The sequence below is a fragment of the Tauraco erythrolophus genome, chromosome 10 (genome assembly GCF_009769465.1).
Source record: "Tauraco erythrolophus isolate bTauEry1 chromosome 10, bTauEry1.pri, whole genome shotgun sequence".
In the NCBI taxonomy this organism is placed as follows: domain Eukaryota; kingdom Metazoa; phylum Chordata; class Aves; order Musophagiformes; family Musophagidae; genus Tauraco; species Tauraco erythrolophus.
Genome location: NC_141474.1, coordinates 29,979,056 through 29,999,941, shown reverse-complemented (window position 1 = coordinate 29,999,941; position 20,886 = coordinate 29,979,056). Strand labels below are relative to the sequence as shown.

Here is a 20,886-nt window from a genome sequence, read left to right as displayed (position 1 = left end):
TTAAGCGGGTGCCACAGTGGGTGCCTGCCACTGCGGGCTGGGGTTTTGCCTATTTTCATGCACGTTGATGCAACACAGACCCTGGCACCGACCCACCGAGGGGACTGATGCAGGAGAGCATCTGAGGGCTCGGTCCGGAGCAAGCAGTTGGCGTGCCGTCCTCCCCGGCGTTAATCGGGTTACTGCGAGGTGCGGGAGGGTTCTATTATTAAATTTAAAACCTGGCTATATAAGATGAAGGCAGCTTTAACAAGATGAAAAGGCTTAACTGGAGTCCAATTAAATTCCGTATTACCTGTTTACGCAGCCTGCTTAAGTCCTGACCTGCGCGCTGATTTCTTCCTTAGGCTCCAAAGCCTGTGCTCTAGGCAAAAAATAAAATCAAAGGCAACGGATAGATGCCAGATCACTGACACGTCCCGAGCATCCCTGCACGCTCATACTGGAGGTGGCTGCCCTCAAGTCCCTTGTGCCGCTCCCGCTGTGGCTGTGAAGTGTGAGATGCAGCCAAAATCCTCTGTTTTTTGCCCCTGGAGCAGAGGCAAAAACATTTTGAGCCAAAAAAGTGAATGTCTGGCCATCCTTAGTTTGGTTTTGGGTCTGTGCCATGAAGATATTTGCTCTCCCCATCTTCCTGCTGGGCTGGTGGAGACTGGGACCAGCAGAGCAGCCGGTGCTCGTGGTGCTTGCCGTGGCGGCAGCATCCTCTCTGCTGTCCGCCAGCACCTTGCACCACTGTTTTGAGGTTGTTTTTATTTAAAAAATAAATGTTTGATGAACACAGGGGATGCTGGGGTGAGCTGCGCAGCTGCTTGCACGACCCGGAGCTGCTGGCCCTGAGCGTGTGATGGGGACACCGGCTTGCCATTAACGGCAGAGTAAATCCTGCTGATGGGAACATGGTTTTCATCGTTAAGAAAAACCATTGCTGGTGTTGGCGAAGCGCAGCAGGTTTGGGTGGGCAGCAGGCTGGGGCTCGGCTCATGCCCACCACCCTGGGAGCCTTGTGGGGTGGGACGCATCGGGGTGCACCCACTGCTGAGATGGGGACGGTGACGTGCTGCCAGTGGTTGCAGCTCACCGGCTCTGCACTGCCTGCTCTGCTTTTTAATTTCAGCCCCCAAAACCCTTTTTGGCCTCAGTGGTGCCTCACAGCTCCTCTCGGGTCGACTCTACCGTGGGGCCGGGGGCAGGAAACCGCTCACCGCACCCAAACCTTCCCACCAAGCAGAGACCTAAACTCTGCATTAAAAAAGGAAATAAATAAAAGCACCGGTCTGCAGCTCCTCTCAGGGCTGTGGGACGAGCAGAGGTGAGTTGTGTTCCCAGCTCAGCCGGCCTGGGAAAGCAAATTAGGGTGACACCGAAAGGCTCGCGGGGCAGCCGGGGCTGCTCCGGGGGCCGGGGAGCTGCTGGGTGCAGCCGCGCCGGTGCCTCTTCCCCGCTGCTCTTAAACATGATTAATACAGTGGAATAACCTGGTTTCTTCCTAAGGACTAGGTTAAGAAAACGAGACGGTTTTAACAGCCCTTTTCCATCCTACATAGATTTTAGCTGGAAAACCTAACTGGTTTGGCAGCACACCCAAACAGCACATCTTTTCTTTTTCCTTTTTTCCCCTGGTTTTTCCCCCATAACCTCATGCCAGTGGGTCCTGCACGAGCGGGCTCCTACTGATAATTCAAATGCCCAGCTCCTGGCTGGGCTGTTTTGTCCCATTTCCATTGCCTCCTGACCTCCATCCTTCTTTATTTGCAAAGCTATACTCGCAGGCAGCGGTAATAAATCAATTAATGACTCTGATGAATCGTTTAATGGCTGACAAAATAACACTACAGTCAACAGCTTGGATCTCTACAGCAGTACCAGAAGATGCTGGTTGACTCAGGGTAGGGAGACGAAACAGAGACTGTTAGCTCAATTAGTGCAATTAGTGTGCGATTTAAAGGCTTAGACAGCATCTGCTGGCGTACCGAGCCGGTGTGTTAACTGAGAGCTTAGGTTTGGAAGCGAAACGCGGCGATCCAGATTGTCACCGCTCCGCTCGCTTCCACCAAAAAGGGAAAAAATCCAATGTATGCGGGGAAAAAAACTGAAAATATATATATATATGTATATGTGTGTGTATATCTATGCAGGAACTGCATTTTCTTTCCAGCATGGAGCAAATTTACCATCTAATAAAAGGCAAACGAGCCGGCATGCCGGCTGTGCTGGAGCTGTGCTTGCTCGTCTCCGGCAGCGTGCTTTGGTGGAAGGAAATTTGGGACGTCGCGTGCCCACGAGGACCTGTGCGTGGCTGGATGTGCTTTCAGTTCAGCGCTGGCTTGGACGTGGTGGCACAGCGGCCTTCATGCTCCTGTACCATGCCAGCCCTGCCCATCTCCTGCTGCCCCGTTGGCATCTCTGCCTTGCCCGTACCTGTGCCGGTGGGGTTTGAGGGGGGCTTAGGTATTCACCTGGTGAAAGGGGCTCGGCAGGCAAACTCCAGACGAAATCTCCAGTGTCCCTAAAAACAGTGAGATGATATAGTGAAAATGAGGCAGATGGGGAAAGCTGGGAGAGAAAAAAAGGTCAGGTTTTTTTTGGTTTTTTTTTTGTTTTCGGAAGTTGGTGCTGGAAGGCCTGTGGGGTTTGGGACTGCACCCCTGGGGGTTTGGCTGCTCACCCTTGGGGTTTGGGTGCTCACCGTCGGGGTTTGGGTGCTCACCCTTGGGGGTTTGGGTGTTCACTCTCAGGATTTGAGTGCTCACCCTCGGGGTTTGGGTGCTCACCCTCAGAGTTTGGGTACTAATCCTTAGGTTTTGGGAAATGTGTTCCCACTGTCTTTTTTCCCCCTTTTTCCTCCTTTTCTGGCTCATCCCCAGGTTTTTGCAGAGCTGCTCCAGCCGCAGCTTTGCTCTCATCGCTTCTGCGGGGCTAAAGGTGCCTCTGTGTTTACCTTAGCGGCGGCGATGGGGAGGGGAATAAAAAAAAAAAAAGAAAGAAAAAGAAATAAAATGTCACTTCGCAGCCTTGTAAATCATTCATCAAGGGCTGACCAATTTGGCTCCCGTCCTACAATATGCTCAGGGCACTTGTGGGTTTTTAATTACCGAGTTCTGCCAAGCGCCACATGTGCGAGGAACTTTAAATCCCCGTTTACGCTGCGAAGGCATAGGTGAGGTTTTGGGGTGTTTAAGGCGGAAAAATACTCTGTGGTTTTGTGGAAAAATGGGTATTTGCTTCAAGATTTTCTTTGGCTGCTTTGCCCTCCTCCCTCCACTCCATGTCGTAGGGGGAAGGAGGAGGGCAGCGTGCGTTCCCCCTCCGTCCCCAAATACGTGTCCGTCCTCGCTCCCCACCACTTCGGGATCCGTTTTGCTTTGGGAGATTCCCCCAGCAAAGGATTATGGTGTGCTGGAAATCTCTTGAAACCATAAAATACCACCTTGGCAGCTTTATTGCTGCGCTCGCCGCCTTGGGAGAGAAGCGTTTTGCGTGATAGAGGGTTTAATAAAGGAAATTCCAAATGGGCTCGCTGCAGTTTGGGGCTCGGTCTTCGATATTTTTGCATTAAGAACCGTCATCTGCTTTGCAGAGAAACTGCAATATGTTCATGGCCTTGGATTAAGATTTGGTTTTGCTTTTATAGCTGACCCACTTGGGGGGATGGAGGGAGGAGGAGAACTGGGTTCACTCCCTCTCCCGTCTATTTTTGCTGCCGTCTGATGTATAAAAAGAGCCTGGAACGGGCAGGCTTATTTTTCCTGCCAGGACCATTTTATTTTTTTTTATTAACTGTAAAAACACTCAGATCTGGCCTTCACTGTTGATGTGGGGAAGGCTGCTCAGGGTGCCTGGTTCAGGGGAACGGTGAGACCGTGGCGTGGGCTGTGCCTGGGGGTGCCGGACCCCATAGCCACAGGAGTATCCCCATTATTTCACAAAGGAGGTCTGTTTTGGGGGAATTAGCCTGTGCTGTCGTCTCCGGCGCTTGCAGCTTTGCGATGCTGGGGTGGGAAAAGGAACCACTGGACTGGCGTGGTCCTGCCCTTCATCCCGCATCCTGCAACGCCGGCTGCCACGAGAGGACACAGTGGAGGGGGGCACAAGGAGGTGGCCCCCGGGAAGGTATGAAGTCAGCCACATGCTCTCCTGCCTCTGCAGGACTTTCTGGTCCAGAATGAATTCCAGTGGGACTGAGTGAACCCTCAGCAGGTTTGCCGACAACACTGAGCTTTGTGGTGTGGTCAGCACACTAGAGGGAAGGGATGCCATCCAGAGGGACCTTGACAGTCTTGAGAGGTGGGCCCATGCGAACCTCATGAAGTTCAACAAGTCCAAGTGCAAGGTCCTGCACATGGATCGGAGCAATCCCAAGCACCAGTACAGACTGGGCGGAGAATGGATTGAGAGCAGCCCTGAGGAGAAGGACTTGGAGTGCTGGTGGATGAGAAGCTCAACATGAGCCGGCAATGTGCGCTGGCAGCCCAGAAAGCCAAACCGTGTCCTGCACTGCATCCAGAGCTGCGTGGGCAGCAGGCCAAGGGAGGGGATTCTGCCCCTCTGCTCTGCTTTCGTGAGATCCCACCTGGAATACTGCGTTCAGCTCTGGAGTCCGCAACAGATGAAGGACATGGAGCTGCTGGAGCAGGTCCAGAGGAGGGCCATGAAGATGATCGCAGGGCTGGAGCACCTCTGCTATGAAGACAGGCTGAGAGAGTTGGGGCTGTTCAGCCTGGAGAAGAGGAGGCTATGGAGGAATCTTCTAGCAGCCTTCCAGTACCTAAAGGGGCTACAAGAAAGCTGGAGAGGGACTTTTTACAAGGGCATGTAGTGATAGGACAAGGGGCAATGGCTTTAAACTGAAAGAGGAGAGATTTAGATTAGATAGAAGGGAAGAAATTTTTTACAATGAGGATGATGAAACACTGGCACAGGTTGCCCCGAGAAGCTGTGGCTGCCCCATCCCTGGAAGTGTTCAAGGCCAGGTTGGATGAGGCTTTGAGCAACCTGGTGTAGTGGAAGGTGTCCCTGCCCATGGCAGGGGGTTTGGAACTAGATGATCTTGAAGGTCCCTTCCAACCCAAACCATTCTATGATTCTATGAATAGTGAGATTCCCCACCAAACGAGGGGCTTCCACCTTGGTAAGCCATAGTCCCTAATAATAACCCTTCATTTTCCAGGCTGCCCAAATCATCGCTGCATTGGCTGTGGTCGGGGGCGGGGCTAGGTCAGCTGCTGCCAGGATGTGAGATTTGGTGGGGTAGGGGTGCTCAAAGCTTTAGGGTAAAACCAAGCCTGAGCAGGCTCACATGTACCCCATCTGCTCATGGGATTCTCTTGGTGGAAAATTTTTTCCACCCATTTTTTTTGTGGTCAACGATTTTCCTCGGCCCTACCATGTGGTTTTAGGTGTGTAAGTGCATTGTAAAAATTTGCGGAGGGAAGAGTTCCATGATCCAAACCCCATTAATGTCACTGAGGTTCCCTTGTAGCTGCCCAGGGAATGGGGTTTCGTTTGGCGATGGGTAAACGAGAGTGCACGTCAGCAGCACAGGTACCGCTCCTAACCCAGCAAGGATGTCTTGCCAGTGGTGGTTTTTAGGAAAAGACCTTTTTCTTACCTTTTTCTTTCTGGGTAGGAGCCTCCCATCATGCTGGTGCTTTCCCGAGGGGGCTCAGTGCTGCTGCCCTCCCTCAGCACTGACCAAGCTGCCCCTTGCACCAGAAAAACCTCTTTTGTCCGTCGATGTACGTCAGGCAGAGGAAGTAAATATGAATATAGAGATGCTGAGCAAAAGCAAGCAGGCTGTCCATGTACCCTGTCCCCATCCCTCCTTTTCAAGGCTGGAGCTGCTCGGGTGGCTTGTCCCGGGGAGGCGTGAGCGGGAGCGTGACCTCTGCAGATCGGGTGTGATGGATTTGGAAATTCATCATAGAGCTGTACTGGTGAGGTCGGGGAAACATCTTTTTCAGAGGACATAACGGAACCGGCGAGCAAGCAAGGGGAGGTGGGGTAAGAACAGGATTTAAAAAGCCTTAAAACAGCTTCTGCCTGAAGTGATGTGTTGGATGAGGCTCCTCGGTGGATTAATGAGACTAAATGCCTGGGTAAATGAATAAATAAGGCCCAGAATTATCCCTGTTTTTTACGTGGCCATCTTCTCCATGGGCACATTGCAGAGGCCGGTGCCTCTCCGGCTCCGAGCATCCTCTGCTGGTCCCCCCGTGGGGGTGCTCAGGGCTCATAGACTCAATGTGGTATGGTAAGAGAGATGACTTTTTTAATGTGTTTTTTTCCTTAACTCCGATTCAAACCCACTATGTTTATCCTGGTTTTGTTCCCCGCAGAGCGCAGCTGCCGCCCCGAGTCCCGTGCTTGGAAACATTCCCCCGAACGACGGGATGCCTGGGGGTCCCATCCCGCCCGGTTTCTTCCAGGTAGGCTGCCGCTCCTCCCGCCGCTTGGCTCCGCACCGCGCACGCGTTCGCTTCCGCTCTGGGTGTCAGCGCTGTCGTGCCTGTGGTTTGGGGTTTTTTTTTTGGACAAGGGGATGCCAGGGAAGCAGCACGCCCCCGTAGCTGACCTGTCCTAGGAATAACTCGTGTTCTGCTGTCCTTCCACATTCGCTTTCTATTTTTTGGTGGCCTTGAAGCAAATTTCTTTCTTGCTCGATGAGGTTACTATGTTATTTACAACTGATGTGTTTTTTCTGAAGCTGCTCGGTTTGTGTTTGGGTTGAGATTGTATTTGTTCTCCGGTCCTAACAGACGGGCGTAATTGAAAACATTCTGGATTTTGATTCCTGAAACTTCCCCCCCACCCCCTCTGGTTAACCGCTTGATTTTTTCCAAATGCAATCACTGAAAGCATTAACAAATGTTGGCTGCGGCTGCAGGCAGGAGCCGGCTCCAGCCAAGTCTCCAAATGCCGTGGAGGCACCTTGTAAGCAAATACCTATTGAAGTCCCCAACGTCCCCTCGCTCCTTCCTTCTCCCATGCCTGGCTCTGACCGAGGAGGGGATAACGTATGCTTGCAGCAAGGCTGACAGAGAAGATCTCAACAAGCACGCCGAAAAGGAGTTTTCAAAACTTGAACCCTGTTTTTTCCTTTTTTAATTTCTCTGGAATCTCTTTGCACGGCACGAGCTGCGCTGGTTTGCAGCAGCATAAGCTCTCGGTGCCTGAAAGTCTTCCTCCTGGGGGAAGAAACACTTGTTCGTGTAACAAATGGGATAAGAGTTGAAAGGAGTATTTGTTTTGGCGAGCTGCTTTTTTTGTTGTTTTTTAATCTGGGCTTGTGATTTGTATATGGGAGAACTTCTTGGGCAGTAGACAGGCGGACTCGATAAGGCGCTTGTGATTTATTGTGGCGATATCTGAGCACGATATCGCCCTTTGCGTGTGTATGGGAAGGGAGAAGGAGGGTCTTGTCTTTTTTTAAGAGAAATCCCATTTCCTGAACATGCGTCTGACAAAGTAAGAATATCCGATATTGATCGGGAACCCTAAAACGGGGGAATCTTGTAGCAGCGCTCGGCAGCACGGGGTGAAGCCGACAGCGGAGATGCTATCTCACAGGTCATAGCTGCTGCCAGCGATTCAAGTGCCAAGCTGCTGCTTCCAACAAACGTGTCTCCAAAAGTCCCGATCTCGCCCCGCGACGACACTGACTGTCCTGTGGGACTCCTGCTTCACGCAGAGCAGCGAGGGCTGCAAAACTGGCACGAAGTTAGGCACAGCTTCTGGGTTGGCTTTCCCTGAGAGGAGAAGGTGAGGAAGAGGAGTCGCATCTCCCCAGACGCTCTGGGCGTGCTCTTATCTTGGCTCTTCCTGTTGACAGCCTCCAAGCTGTCTCCCCTGCTTTCCTTTCTGCCCTCCTGTTGCATTTTTGCACCGAGGGTCCAATTCAGGAGCAAATGTCCCATCCTAACTCCCTATCTCTCATGCGGCTGGACCAGGAGCCGCTGAAGGAGGGGGTCAAAAGCAGCCCTGCTTTCTTAGGACCTTTGATGAGAGGTGTCCCAAAACCCCAGCAGAAGTAGTGGCACCAGTGCAGGTGTATGTGGGGATGCTGCCTGTCCCCAGAGCTGCTGGAGGGAAGAGGGGACGGGTGCCGATGCATATGGCTCGCATGTGACATCTCAAGAGCCTGCCTTTCCTGAAAGCCCTCCAACATATGGTTTCTCCTCCCAGCCCTGGGGATGGAGGGGAGGAGGGGAGAAGAAAAATCCCACCTTTTAACACGGTCTGAACATCCCCCGCTCCCCATAAAAGCCCGTCTGATTTATTGCGAGTGCTGGAGCTCGTTCCAGCTTCAGGAGGTGCTGGAGACTGGAGGTGGGCTGGAGGCTCAGCAGCCAGCCGGTCGCAGCTCACGGGGTGATTTCTTATCTCTGTAGGAAATTAAAGCACTGAACTTAAGAGGGCAAAGCCAGAAAGATGATGGGAGATGCAAAGCACTTCTCCTCAATCCTTTCCGTGCCAGCCATGGGAGTGGGTGAGGTTCCCGGTGGTACCACCCCGGCCAGTGCCCTCCCCATGCCAGGAGACCAGAGGATGGAGAGGGTTCTTCTGCTCCATAATGCAGGCACCAGGGACCTGCAAGGGACATCCCTGAGTGCTGCAGGCATGGACAGACCGGTTTTGAGAGGATTTAGAGGGCCTGATCTTGTCCTGGCATGGTGGGGCATCACACCGGGAGCTGAGGAAGGAGTCACTGGCGAAGCTCAGGTTGCAGAAACCCTGCACTGCTGCCCTGGGGGTGCATGAACCCCCCCAGCCCTGCACATTCGGATGTTTGACAAAGGGAAAAAGTGATATGGACCATTCCAGGGAGCTAACGGGGCCCAAAAACCCATGGGAGCCAGCTTGGAGGAGAAGTGACGCGCCGGGAAGGGGAGAAGAGAGGAGGAGCCCAGGCTGCAGCTACCGTCTTGCAGGGACAGTCCCTTCCCCGCGCAGCGACCTTTGGGCTGCAGGCCAAGGGAGACGCACCTCCAGAGTCTCCCAAAACCTTCCCAAAACGACAGGAAAGGAGAAGCCCTGGCCACCCTTGGGTTGCCCAGGCATCGCACGGTGCCACCCAGCAGCACGGCATCGGGCTGCGCTCCCGACAAAAGGTGGCCGGCGTGGGTAGATGCTGTTATTTAAATCTCTCTCTTTGTCCCTTTGAGATGAGCAAACAAACCCTCTGCTCGTCCTCCTAAAGGTCATCAGAGGCGTTCCCGCTTTTGTTTGGAAAGCTGGATTGATGCCGGGGTGTCGATCCCTCAAAGGAGGGACAGTGGGGTGCCGGGGAAGCGGAAGAAGGAAAATGAAAAATTGAAAGCAATTAATACCACACCTTCCTGACGCTAAATAAACGGGGAGGGGGAAGGGACCGACACCCCCAGTCAGCAGCCCCGCACCGTGGCCGTGCCCCCTTCTCCCCGGCGCGAACTCCCCGCGCCGCCCCGTACCCCGCACCGCTGATGAAATGGAAAGTTGACCATAAATCAATGTCGGCGGCTGCGTTAGCTATGCATCAGCGGCTCGGCGCCCAGATGCACCAAAACAAAGCGCCGGCTGCTCGGTGTTCCCACACTGCCCCCTAATGCAGAGAGACCTCGGGAACCAGGGAGGACAGGGGGCTCCGGAGCCTGGGGGGGGCTCCCCCCCAACATCCCCTGCCCTCCCTGCCTCTCCTCCCTGCATCCCGGGATGCCACTCTTTGGGTAAGGTCGCCTGTGGTGGGGTGAGGACGGTAAAGCCAGGGGGAGTAGGATGGTGTCCATGTTGTCCTGCTCTCTCCTTGGATGCCACCATTTTCCCCGACGTCTTGGTGGGATTTGCCACCGCTTGGCGAGTGCCGCCGACTCTGGTCAGGCAGCTCTGGAGGTGGCACGAGAGCCACAGAACCAGGCTGACCTTCCCAAAATCCCGGGACAGAGCTTGGTGTCAGCCTTGCACTGGGCAGGATTTGAAGGAAGGTGGTTTGCAAGCTGGAGGAAAGGAAAGGAAAAGCAAGCGCCGGAGAAAGTTTTTTTTTTTTTTCTGGAAGTTTAGTAGGATGCCCGAGGCTTTTGTACCGAGTGTCTGGAGCATATGGTGGGATTTGCAGTCAACTTTCTCTCGGGTGCTCCAGCCAGATGGAGGTGACTGTTCTTGGCTCCGGCTGACAAGGGTTTGTTTCCTGAAGAGCTTGTGTTAAACATATTCCTTAAAACCAGGCTTCTGCAGTTGGGAGCCCCAGCTGCAGGAGAGGCAGAGCTCCTGCCCACGGCTGCCTTCCACCGTCTGCGGGGGAACTTGGCTTGCCTTGCCTTGTCCTGCCTTGCCTTGCCTTGTCCTGCTTTGTCCTGCCTTGTCCTGCCTTGTCCTGCCTTGCCTTGCCTTGCCTTGCCTTGTCCTGCCTTGCCTTGCCTTGCCTTGTCCTGCCTTGCCTTGCCTTGTTCTGCCATGCCTTCTGCTGCCTTGCCCTGCCTTGCCTTGTCCTCTCTCTCGAAGGTGCGGTTGGGTCCTCACCCTGCGCCACATGCTGGAAGGCAGCCATGGTCTTCCTCTCCCAAGGCACCTGGAGCATCTCTCCTAAAGGCTTCTTTAGGGGTATCTTCATTTTTTTGTTGCCAACTTGGCAAAACTTCTCTCTCCTTCGATCGAGATGAAGCTCCTATCCAATAAACCTGGGCACATCTTTAACTAATCTCTATCTAATTTATTTTAGTATTTTTAAATGTCCAAACTGGTAGGCAGGGGCAGGTATTTTGGAACACAAGATACCTTCCTATTGCTAACTGTGAATTGTTGGTATCTCGTGGCAGCAATGCTTGGCCTTCTCGTACCACCCTGCATTGTTCTGCCACCCCCAGAGGTGCTCGAAAATGGTTTTAAATAGAAAAACTCCCCCATTAGCTGCAAGTCTGTAGCCCATAAAACATGATCCATTTGCGGTGAATTACGCTGGAAACATAAATTGACACACGCCGAGCTACGATCGCTCGTGCCATTTTCCATCTTTAATATTTTACAAGAAGTTTGAGGAGTCAAGCTCCTGAAAGACGGAGTGGAAATAACCTGATCGCCTGGAAACTCCCCGTAGAAAGCAGCAGCAGCAGCAAACTTTGGTCATCTGATGGGCCTGGTTGGGCTTTTAAAGTCCTTGTAGTGTCGAGAAGGGAAAAAAAAAAACGAAGCAGAGAGGAGGTTGGGGCAACAAAAGCTGTCAGAAACAGTTTTCTCCAATGCCATTTTAGCTGATTGGGGTTGGTTTGGGGTTTTTTTTTTTGAGGCAGCTACAGGAAGGTGAAGAGTAACCCCTGGTGCAACCCATCCCATTTGGGGCATAAAAATAAAGAAAAAAAAGAAAAGTTGAGAGATGGTGGGGTTTCTCTGGTTGGGGAGAGCACTGATCTTGGGATGAGAGTGGATTAACCGCTGGGCAGCGGTGTGTCGGACGGAGCTCGGCTGCAGCGATGTGGTGCTTGGGCGTTTGGGACCTGGAGGGAGGTGGTGCGGAGCAAACAGGACTGTTCAGCCTCCCCTGGTGACAACGCTAGTTAACAACTGCTAAATACACATTTTTTAAAGAAAAAGCGTTGCTCTGTTGGTTGGAGCCCACACGGCATCTCTGCAAAACACTTGTCTCAAGCGCCGCCATCCGTCGGGATCATCTGCCGCTTCCTCTGCAGTGAGGGAAACCCGTGCGAAAAAGCAACTGACCCGGCAGGCGTTCCCGGCCCTGAAACATCTGCAAATATTTACGGAGATAACAATATCCAGAGGGTGTGCGTTTCTGACGGAACCGAGCAGCCGTGCCGGGGGGGCACGGGAGGGGACCGCGGCAGTTGCAGCCCGGAGCGAACATTTCGGATGCTGCTGCACGTTGCTGTTGGAAAAAGCAAGAAAAGAAGGGAAAAAAAAAAAAAAAGAAAGAAAAAAGACCCTTTTCAGCTCCTCCCCGCCTGCCGAGATGTTTGTACAAGCTGGACAGGTCTCTGCCGGGAGCAGTACCACGTGGGATAACACGACGGCAAGGATGCAGCGGTGCCGAGCCTGGAGCATCCCGGGGAGTGGCCCTGGGGCGGTGGGGCAGGACCATGCTCCGGAGGGTGCGTTGAGCAGCACCGAACAACCAATGCTCTCCGGATCCGATTGCCACGGGGGATTTTTCTCTGATGGAAATGCCGCCATGTCTCGTAGATGCTTTTTCTACAATAACCGAACGCTGCCTGCTCCGAAGCTCCAAACGCAGCCCCAGAGCATCTCCTCCGGACCCAGCCAGGGTGTGTGTAGGTGGCCATGTCCCCCACACCAATACCTGTTGACCCCATGCCCTCACACACCGTGGGATACAAGATGGGGGGACGTCAGGGCTTTAACTAGAGCTCCAGGACGGAGTCTGCCTGCTTGGCTGGTCAGCACCTGTGGGTAACAACGACCTCCTCCTTGCTGCGCAGCAAGGCAGGTGACATGGGGGACCGCTTGACTCTTGCATTGATGGGACTTGAGGATCGGCCTCCACAAGTCCTATTTTTTCCTCTTCCACTTGGTTTTGTCGCTCGTTCGCCTCTGCCGATCTTCCCCACCCCAAATCCTGCAGCCGTGATGTGTAGGAAGGGCTTTGGTGGTGGCTGGACCTCGTTGAGGGGTGCCGTCCTCCATGAACGGTGGGAGGTGGCCGCTGCCCTGGCGTGATTTGCATTCACTCAAGGCAGCATTAGCCCACCTTGGAAGCAAGAATAAGTCAAGTTTCATGCATGGAGATGACTTCTGCTAAAGGAGGTCGATGCTACGGTTGGACCACAGAAGTTTGTCTTCTCCTGTCTGGTGGGACGTGGATGGAGAAGGCGGTTGCGTTGGCACCAGAAGGGTTGTCCAGAGGTGCCGTGACCTCTTCCAGCCAAGGTTCTCCAGGCAGGAGGGGCAGAGGCTGGTTGCCTTTGGCTCCTGGCAAATAAACGGTGGTGTAAACGGTGGGACTTCATTGCCCCGGGCGCAGCGGCTGGAGCAGGGCAGCTGGCAGGAGGCTGCTGGTTTAAATCCGCTTGGCTCCATCTCGCCGCCGAACCCTTGGAATAAAAATAAATTAAAAAAAAAAGGAGGGGAGGGGGGAAACCCCACCCTCTTACTTTATTTACATTGCACTCAAGTTTCCGCCGTACAAAAGATTTGCAGGTGCAAATATGTCCTGCCTTCATTAACTTCCCCTCCCTTTTTAATTTATGTGATTTCAATTTTCCTTCCCTGTACTGTTAATTAGGGGACCCTCTAATCAGTACCATTATCACAGTGGTATTCATGTTTAGGAAAGCTGCTAAACAAATGCTTGCAAAATTGCTAAATGGCTAATTAATGTCTGTTAATTAAGAAAATTGCTCATGGTAACAAACCATGCCATTGCTGGCAGCAGCTAGAAGGCGAACACTTGTTGAAATTAGTAACAAGGCAGGTAGAGAACATCTGCTCCGGCGCCGGTGCTGGAGCCTGCCGTCACTTCCCAGCACCTCCTGACAAAGCTCCTCTGCTTTCTCTACCGATTACACCTCCTTTGACTCAAAAAATACTTCTTTTTTTTTTTCCCACCCCTTACATTAACACGCATCGGTATATTCTTGCACCGAGCTCGCGTTTTTTCCCAAGAAATTTTCCTTTCATGCTTTTAAGGGAAATTTTTTAAAAAAATAATGACAAAAGTGGGCGTTCGACCCCCGAACGTCCGTGGCTGCAGCATCGTGGCCTTAAACCTGCGCTGACTAATCTCTCCTTTTTTCCCCTAGACGCCCTTTCTTTGCTCGCAAGCCACTTTACTCGCATCCTTAGGGAATCCACCTCGAGGAAGGATGTTCCATCCGTCCCAGCTGGCGATGCGGCCCCGGTTGTGCTGGCCAAACGCTGCCCAGGCGCAAGCTGGGACGTGCTCCTCGTCCTCCCTGCTTGCTCCGGCACCTCCGCTGAACCAGAGTCAAAACAAAAAACCCCAGAGGTGTCTCCAACCTTTGGGATGAGAGAGGAGAAAATTTTTTTTTTTTTTGGTTGGGGAGTATTTTTTTGTATTTCCCCCAGCCTCTCTGGTCCTCTCCTGTGTATTTTTTTCTTCCTCGTTGCCCGCCCTTGCAAAGCGTTTCCCCATGTGTTTATCATTGCAGACTTGGTTGAACTACCGGACTGTTTACCGTCAATGTGGCCGCTGGATTTTGACAGATGTTCTGATTTTTTTAATTTTTTTAAATTTTTTTTTTTTTTTTGCATATATCATTATTCATCGTTCAACTCCAAATTACTAGAAACTCAATTAAAAAGAGGAAAAAGAAAACTAAAATGGGAGAACTGATTTCCCGACAAAACGGGTCCACCCGTGAATCCTTTTTTTTTTTTTTTTTTTTTAGCTCTTTCTGCGCTTTCATGTGCTAATCTATAACCTCCTTCTACTGTCTGACCTCACAGGGACCGCCTGGGTCACAGCCCTCGCCACACGCACAGCCTCCACCCCACAATCCTAACAGCATGATGGGACCCCACAGTCAGGTAAAGACACTAGCGATGGGTAGGGCTGTGAACCGGGACGTGCGCTCGATTTGCTTTTTCTTTTTTTTTTTTTTAATTCCCCCCTCTCTAAGCATGCTGGGCAGCAGGTACCCGCTCCCCCTGGGGAGCATCCCCCGGGGAGCATCCTCCTGGGCACCCCAGCTCCACAGTGAAATATTGGGGGTTTTTTCCTTTTTTTTTTTTCTCTTTTTTTTTCTTTTTTGTTTTTTTGGATGTGCAGTTATCAATGGACTGAGAAGTCAATCATGGGTATCAGACTGTTTTACCTTCCCAAGGTAGCCTGAGAAGTTTAACTTGATGTGGGTTTTTAAGCTTCTATTAGTAGCAGCAGTTGTAAAAGAGAGTAACTTTTAAGTCTTCCTCCTTTTTTTTTCCAGTACTTAGCATTGGGGTTTTTTTTGTGTGTGCGTGTCTGTATGTGCTTATTTGCCACTTTTTTAATATATCTCTCTATATATATTTAAACTGGAACGGTATCTAACACTCAGGGTTTCCCATGCACTAATTTTAACAGCCTCACCTAGCATTGCCGATGTCAAACGCTCTCAAACAATAAATCTGCAGAGAAAACGTTAAAAACGGACTCCGGACATCTGTTTTTTTGGTGTTTTTTTCCCCTTTTTTTTTCCTTTTGAAACTTAACTTTTTTAAAAAGGATGTCTCCAGAAAAAAAAAATAAAAAAAATAATGAAACCAAACAAAACGAAAAGCGGTGCGTACAGTCTAACCGGCGTGCGTGGGGAGCGTGCCGCCTCCCCGCAGCGCGGCCCTGACCTCCCTTTTGTGTCCCCGCAGCCGTTCATGTCGCCGCGCTACGCCGGAGGTCCCCGGCCCCCCATCAGGATGGGCAACCAGGTACTGCGCTCCCGGGCTCCGCGCCGGTGGGTTTCCTGGGGATGAGTTTAATTTAGGGAGGGGGACAAAGGGCCAGGTGTCCTGCAGATGCTTCTTGGGTTCGGATGGCAGGCGTCGCCTCCCTTCGAGCATCCTCCGTTTTCTTGGTGCTGGGGCATCAAATGTCACGTAACCGTGTTATTTTAATTCTGTTTTGAGGCTGGGGTGTAAATGGCGGTGGGGAATGTGCCACTTTCTATTGGCAGTGGTTTCGGCATCACCGTGCCGTGCCGCGTGTGCACTGCCCGGCTGGATTTTCCCTGCAATCGCAGAAAATTAAAGTGATGGAGATAATCCTGCTGCTGGGTTGACCGAGCGCTTAGATCAGCGGCGGGGTCGAGCAAGGCAGGTCACTGCTGAATTTTTTTTGGGGGGTTAGATTTATCCTCTTATCCCAGCTTAAACAAGGGCAGTTTGTTTCTGGCCCTACGGATGGAGGCTTCCACCCAACGCACTGCCTGAACGCATGGCCTTTGGTTGAGGAATCCATCCCATTCCCAATGATGCCATGCGGATGCATAGGGTAAAGACGGAATTGGAGGTTATTTGTCATGAAAGGGAAATTAAAGGCAACCTGTAATTTCTTTGCGTAGCAAAGGCGACTGCAAAAATTATCTTGGGAGCTTGTGTTTTTTTGGCTAACTTATTTTTATATAGCTCTTGTTAGCAGAGAGAGCAGAACAGTCAGGCAATGGGATGTAGCAGCTTGCTTCGTCTTTGTGCTTGCTGGATTTGAGACTTGAATCGCTGGAACTTGCAAAATGATGGTGAGACAGCTGAGACGTAGCTGAGAAAAACTCAAGGAGAGGGGGGGCTGATGTAGGATCCCCAAGCCCAGCTGGGCTGGAAGAGCCTCCCACCCAGGGTGCTGGTGGCTGGTTTAGCAAGGTATTAATTAAGGGCACCTTCTCAGGGGACAGTTTTAGTGGGCCCCGTCCAGCTGTGGCCCTGGCTGGTACCAAGGATGGCTGGAGGTGAGCTGGAGCAGGCAGGAGAGGCAGGGGACCAGTTTTGGGGTGGCTTCTCTTGCAGCAGGGTTGAGCATCCAGGAGTGGGTAAAGTTGGTCAGAAAGATTGCTTTTTTTTTTTTTTCCTCCCAACCACCATGTATAAACCACAGGTTTGTCCCCACTCAGAGCTCAGCGAGGTTATGGTCACATCCAAAGGGACAAGAGGAATAAATAGGCAGGCAGGAAGGTCAGGTGGCAGGAGTGTAAATATCCATCACTACAACCCCTCTGGTTTATCTTCCTCCTGCTGCCAGCTTCCAAGCTGCAAAAAAATTGGGACCGGGCAGATTCCGGCAGTGGGATCTGCCTGTGTCAGTGTTCAAATAAAAGGCAGCGCTGTAGCATAACTGTTTACAGTTTGTTTCCCCCAGGCAGATGGTATCTGCGTTTTTCTCCCCCTTTATCTGTTGGAGCAGCCTTTGAACTTTAAATAGCCATGTTGCCTGAGCAGAGCTGGGTTTGGGGAGGGGGGAGCATCCGCCTTCCCCTCGTGCCTGCACAGGGACAGGTCTGAACACTGGTCTGCTGCAAATGGAGCATCTCCCTGCCAGCAGCTGATGAATTGTTACAACCTGGCTGGTTTGGCCCTGGCATTGTGGAAAAAGCGGGGAGCCAGGCTGCTGGTCTCCTTTCTCTGCCAGCTTTGACACCTCTGCCCTGCATAGCCCGGGCTTTGCTCCGCTCCCCTGAAATATGGCAGCCTGATGGCACACGGGCTGCAGGGAGGGGGGAAACACTGGCACCTTGTTTGGTTTTTAGAAAGTGTTTGCGCCCAAAGGCTGTAGGAAGATGCCTGGTATGCGGGATGCAGTGGGATGTGGGATGCTTGGGCAGCCGCAGGTTGAGCTGCGGCAGGAAGGGTGGTGCATCCTGGGGAGCACGCCAAGGAGCCCCCTAAAGCCTTGACCTAAATCCATCTGTGTGGGCTGCATTTTAGCCATTACTGTTTTTTTTTAACCTTCCTCCCCTCGTTTTCACAGCCCCCGGGCGCCGTTCCCGGTACACAGCCGTTGCTGCCCAACTCGATGGATCCCACGCGACAGCAAGGTAAACCCCAGCGGAGAGGGCGGAACGATCGCGTTTCTCGTTAGCTGTTCATTTGGGACCCAAAGTGGCTGCCGTGCCGCGTAACGCCCCTGCTTTCCTCCCAACAGGGCACCCCAACATGGGCGGCCCCATGCAAAGGATGAATCCTCCGCGAGGGATGGGCCCCATGGGTCCCGGTCCGCAGGTAAGCCCGGTGCCAAAGAGCATCTTAAGGCTCGGCGAACGCCGAGCACCATCGAAACAACCTCCTGGGGCTCAAAGCGCTGGGAGTTTCCCCCACACACCCTGTCCCCCCATTAGTATTAATGCGTTTTACATTAGTCTTGCATCTGGAAATCCCTCCTTTTAACGTGAGTGAGATCTTCAGAGCTCATTAAGGGTATTGCAACCTCCCTCCTGCCCTTCCGCCAAAGGGGGATGGCACTTAGTGCCGCGCCGGAGCGGCCTCTGAGTGCATTACGCTGCCTGCCTGGGAAATAGTGAAATAGTTATGACCCTAACAGCAGGAAAGGGAAAGGAGGCTGGCATTAAAAATAAACAAATAAATAAATAAAGGGCAAAGATCCCTTTAGCAAGGGAATAAGGCTTTCCTCTGTGAGGTTCCCCTCCGCCTGCCTGAGCTCTGCATTTCAGGAAAGGGGAGTAAACTCCTGAAATTAAGCAGATCTGGGTTAATATATGCTGTCTTTCTGTTGATTCACTTTACGGAGCGGCTCGTTGTTGACTCCCTCCTGTTTGTTCCTTCTATGAGACTTCAAAACCAGATTACCATATTTTGGTTGGAGGTTTATCCTCTCTGCATCGTCACCTACGTCGAGTTTGTAGCGCGAGGATCAGAGTCTGTCAAGAGATGAGCCGGGCGTGCTGGAGTTTTGTTTTGTTTTTCCCCCCAGAGACTGCTGAGATAAGTGAATATTGTGTAAAGAGGGAGTTGTGTCATCTCTTTTTTTTAACAGCAGCCTGAAGATGCTGCTCAGGGATGCCCGACCATCTCCGCAGTCACCTGCACCCATCCTAGGGCAGGGGATAAAAAACCTGCACGAGCGTCATTTCACAGACAAGCGCAGCCAGGGATGCTTCGAGGATTGCTGCTCTGCTTAAAATCCTCCTTTCCTGGAGGATTGCACCCAAAAAAATAAATGGCATTTGGTAGCGTGGCCTGCGCCAAGGAGAGCGGCGGCGGTTTGCCCGGGGGAGGCTGCTGGCTTCCCACTTGCAAAGCTTGCCGCGAAACTTGGAAGCGGCGAGCGCGCGTTCAGCGCCGCGTGGGATGGCGGCGGCTCTGGGAGCCGGCAGGAGTTGTGAAATGTTCCGAGCTTTATTTTTGACTCTGCCGTTCCCTGTGTACGTACGTTAGGGAGAGGCTTTTTAAAAGGCAGCCTTCCCCTGGGCCAGTGCCGGGCTTCCCAATCTGGCACCCACCGGGCGCTGCCTCCCCACAGCCATCCGGGAACGAGCACAGGCAACCACCAAAAATACCAAACCAAATCCAGGACTCTTTTTTTTTTTCTTTAAGCTTTGCATCAAGACCTTCCCAGATACTCTTAAATTATCCCAAAGGGCTGCAGTGCATCCAGCCAGGACATCCCGGCATCCTGACAACAGCTACTTATTATGCACCGATGATGAATCATCCCTGACAGCCCATCGCCGCTGCCTTTTTCCCTTTAAAAGTTGCAGTTTTAGCTCTGCAGAGGCCAGGATTAGGTTTGTTGGTGCCTCTATGAAGAGAGTTTGTAGCTGGCTGGGTTTTGGCAGCATTGTGCCGGAGCCGGCATCCAGGTCGCTCAGCACAGCTGCGTTCCCTCCCCACCCTCCCTGAGCATCTTTCAGATGGCTTCGTTTTCCAGCCTTTCAGCTCCAATTAAAAACGCTGAGCGCTTTTTTTTTTTTTTTTTTTTTTTTTTTTTTAAACAAGGGGTTTGATGCTGCTATTCAGTGTAAATGGCTGGAATTTCAATCAATTAAAGACTTGCTGGTAATTTGTTTGGGGAAAACCCTTCTCTGCCTCTTCAAAACAAACTTTGATGATGCCCTCAGCAGAGCACCGTGCTCTGGTGTATACATAAATCCAGGGAAAAATTGACGGTGCTGAAGTATTGCACTTAAAATCCAGCTTGGAATGATGTGAAATGGGAAGTGGCCAGCCATCCTCCCTCCTGCCCTAGCAATTTTTTCTCTAAATGGCAGAAATACAGCCCAAGAAGATACATCACAGAGGGAGGGGAAGGTGGGAGAGGAAGAGCGGCAGCACAACCTAAATCCGGCTGTGCGTCGCCCAGAGGGCACAGGGAGCAAAGCGCAGACCGAATGGAGCTCGGCGTTCGGGGGATTCCTCTTCCTTCGCTGCCTTGGGCTTGGCTTTGTACTAGAGCTGGTGTTAGGATATGAGGGACACAGATGTGAGGCTTCTGGTCCTGGCTGTAGGCTAAGCCGGGGTGAAATAAGCCAGGAGAGGAGCCCCGAGGGGCTGCCTGCCCTCGCCCGCTCCCCACGCTGCAGACCCGCTCCAGGGGACGTAGCAAAGAGCTGGCAAGCAATGGGAAAACAAGCCTGGTTTGGTTTTCCCAATTCCAGCCATCATCCTGGGAGCAGGGGATGTTCCATCTCAGGGGAGCTGGTGCAGCCTTTCCCTGTCCTTAAACTGCAGCAGTAACCTTCTTTTCTCCCTCCTATCCCTGTTTTCTCCTGCACAAAAAGGCAAACCCAAAAGACTCTTGGTGGTGCCTGGATTTGTCTCCTGGAGCTGAAAGGGGCCGTTTTCCATCCCCCAAGCACAGCATCAGAGACCTGGCAGGGAGGACTTTGGGGCTTAGCCTGGCTCCCTTCCATATTCAGCTGCCCAGTTTTTTATAAACACAATTGCATCTATGTTTGTCATCATATATGTTTTTTTAAAGCTCATTTTTGCAAACTAACCCTCTTGGTGTTTTTTGTTTGATTGTTGGTGGTTGTCTTTTTTCCCCTTCTCATGTCTCCTCTGGTTTCCCTTCCTGGTACGGTAGACTGACCCTTGGTTATTGTTGCAGAACTACGGCAGCGGCATGAGACCTCCACCCAACTCCCTAGGTCCCGGCATGCCTGGAATTAACATGTAAGGCAAACCTCACGCCGGGGACGTTTGGCCGCAGATGGGACAGCAGGGCTGTCCGTGGCAAGCGGGCTTGCGGGGATGATGCAGAAAAAGTACAACTTTTCTTTTTTCCTATTTAATTTTGACTCCAGGGGGCCAGGAGCTGGCAGACCGTGGCCGAACCCCAGCAGTGCTAACTCAGTGAGTATCCCGCCGTCCTTGAAACGAGAGCGGGGCTGGTCGGGGACCGTCCCGCAAACGAGGGTGTTCCGCCTTGGCAGAATCCTGCTAACAAGAGGGGGTTCCCCAGCCTCTCGTTTAGGTGCTGCTCCTGCATCTAAAGCCTAA

At 52.2% G+C, this 20,886-nt stretch overlaps 1 protein-coding gene across 30 annotated transcripts in view; it reads left to right on the top strand.

Moving 5' to 3' along the window:
* The window catches only part of SSBP3 (single stranded DNA binding protein 3), a 56,007-nt gene that overhangs the window by 31,675 nt on the left and 3,446 nt on the right, over positions 1-20,886 (top strand). For 9 of the 30 annotated variants that reach the window (XM_086617452.1, XM_086617464.1, XM_086617469.1 and 6 more), the window contains 6 exons: positions 6,339-6,428; positions 15,310-15,369; positions 17,399-17,465; positions 17,573-17,649; positions 20,495-20,559; positions 20,691-20,739. In XM_086617452.1, the coding sequence (XP_086473578.1) occupies positions 6,339-6,428; positions 15,310-15,369; positions 17,399-17,465; positions 17,573-17,649; positions 20,495-20,559; positions 20,691-20,739 (408 nt within the window). Of the gene's footprint in view, positions 1-6,338; positions 6,429-14,412; positions 14,494-15,309; positions 15,370-17,398; positions 17,466-17,572; positions 17,650-20,470; positions 20,560-20,690; positions 20,740-20,886 lie in introns of all 30 variants that reach the window. The other 21 variants (XM_086617449.1, XM_086617461.1, XM_086617458.1 and 18 more) reach the window with 13 other exon arrangements.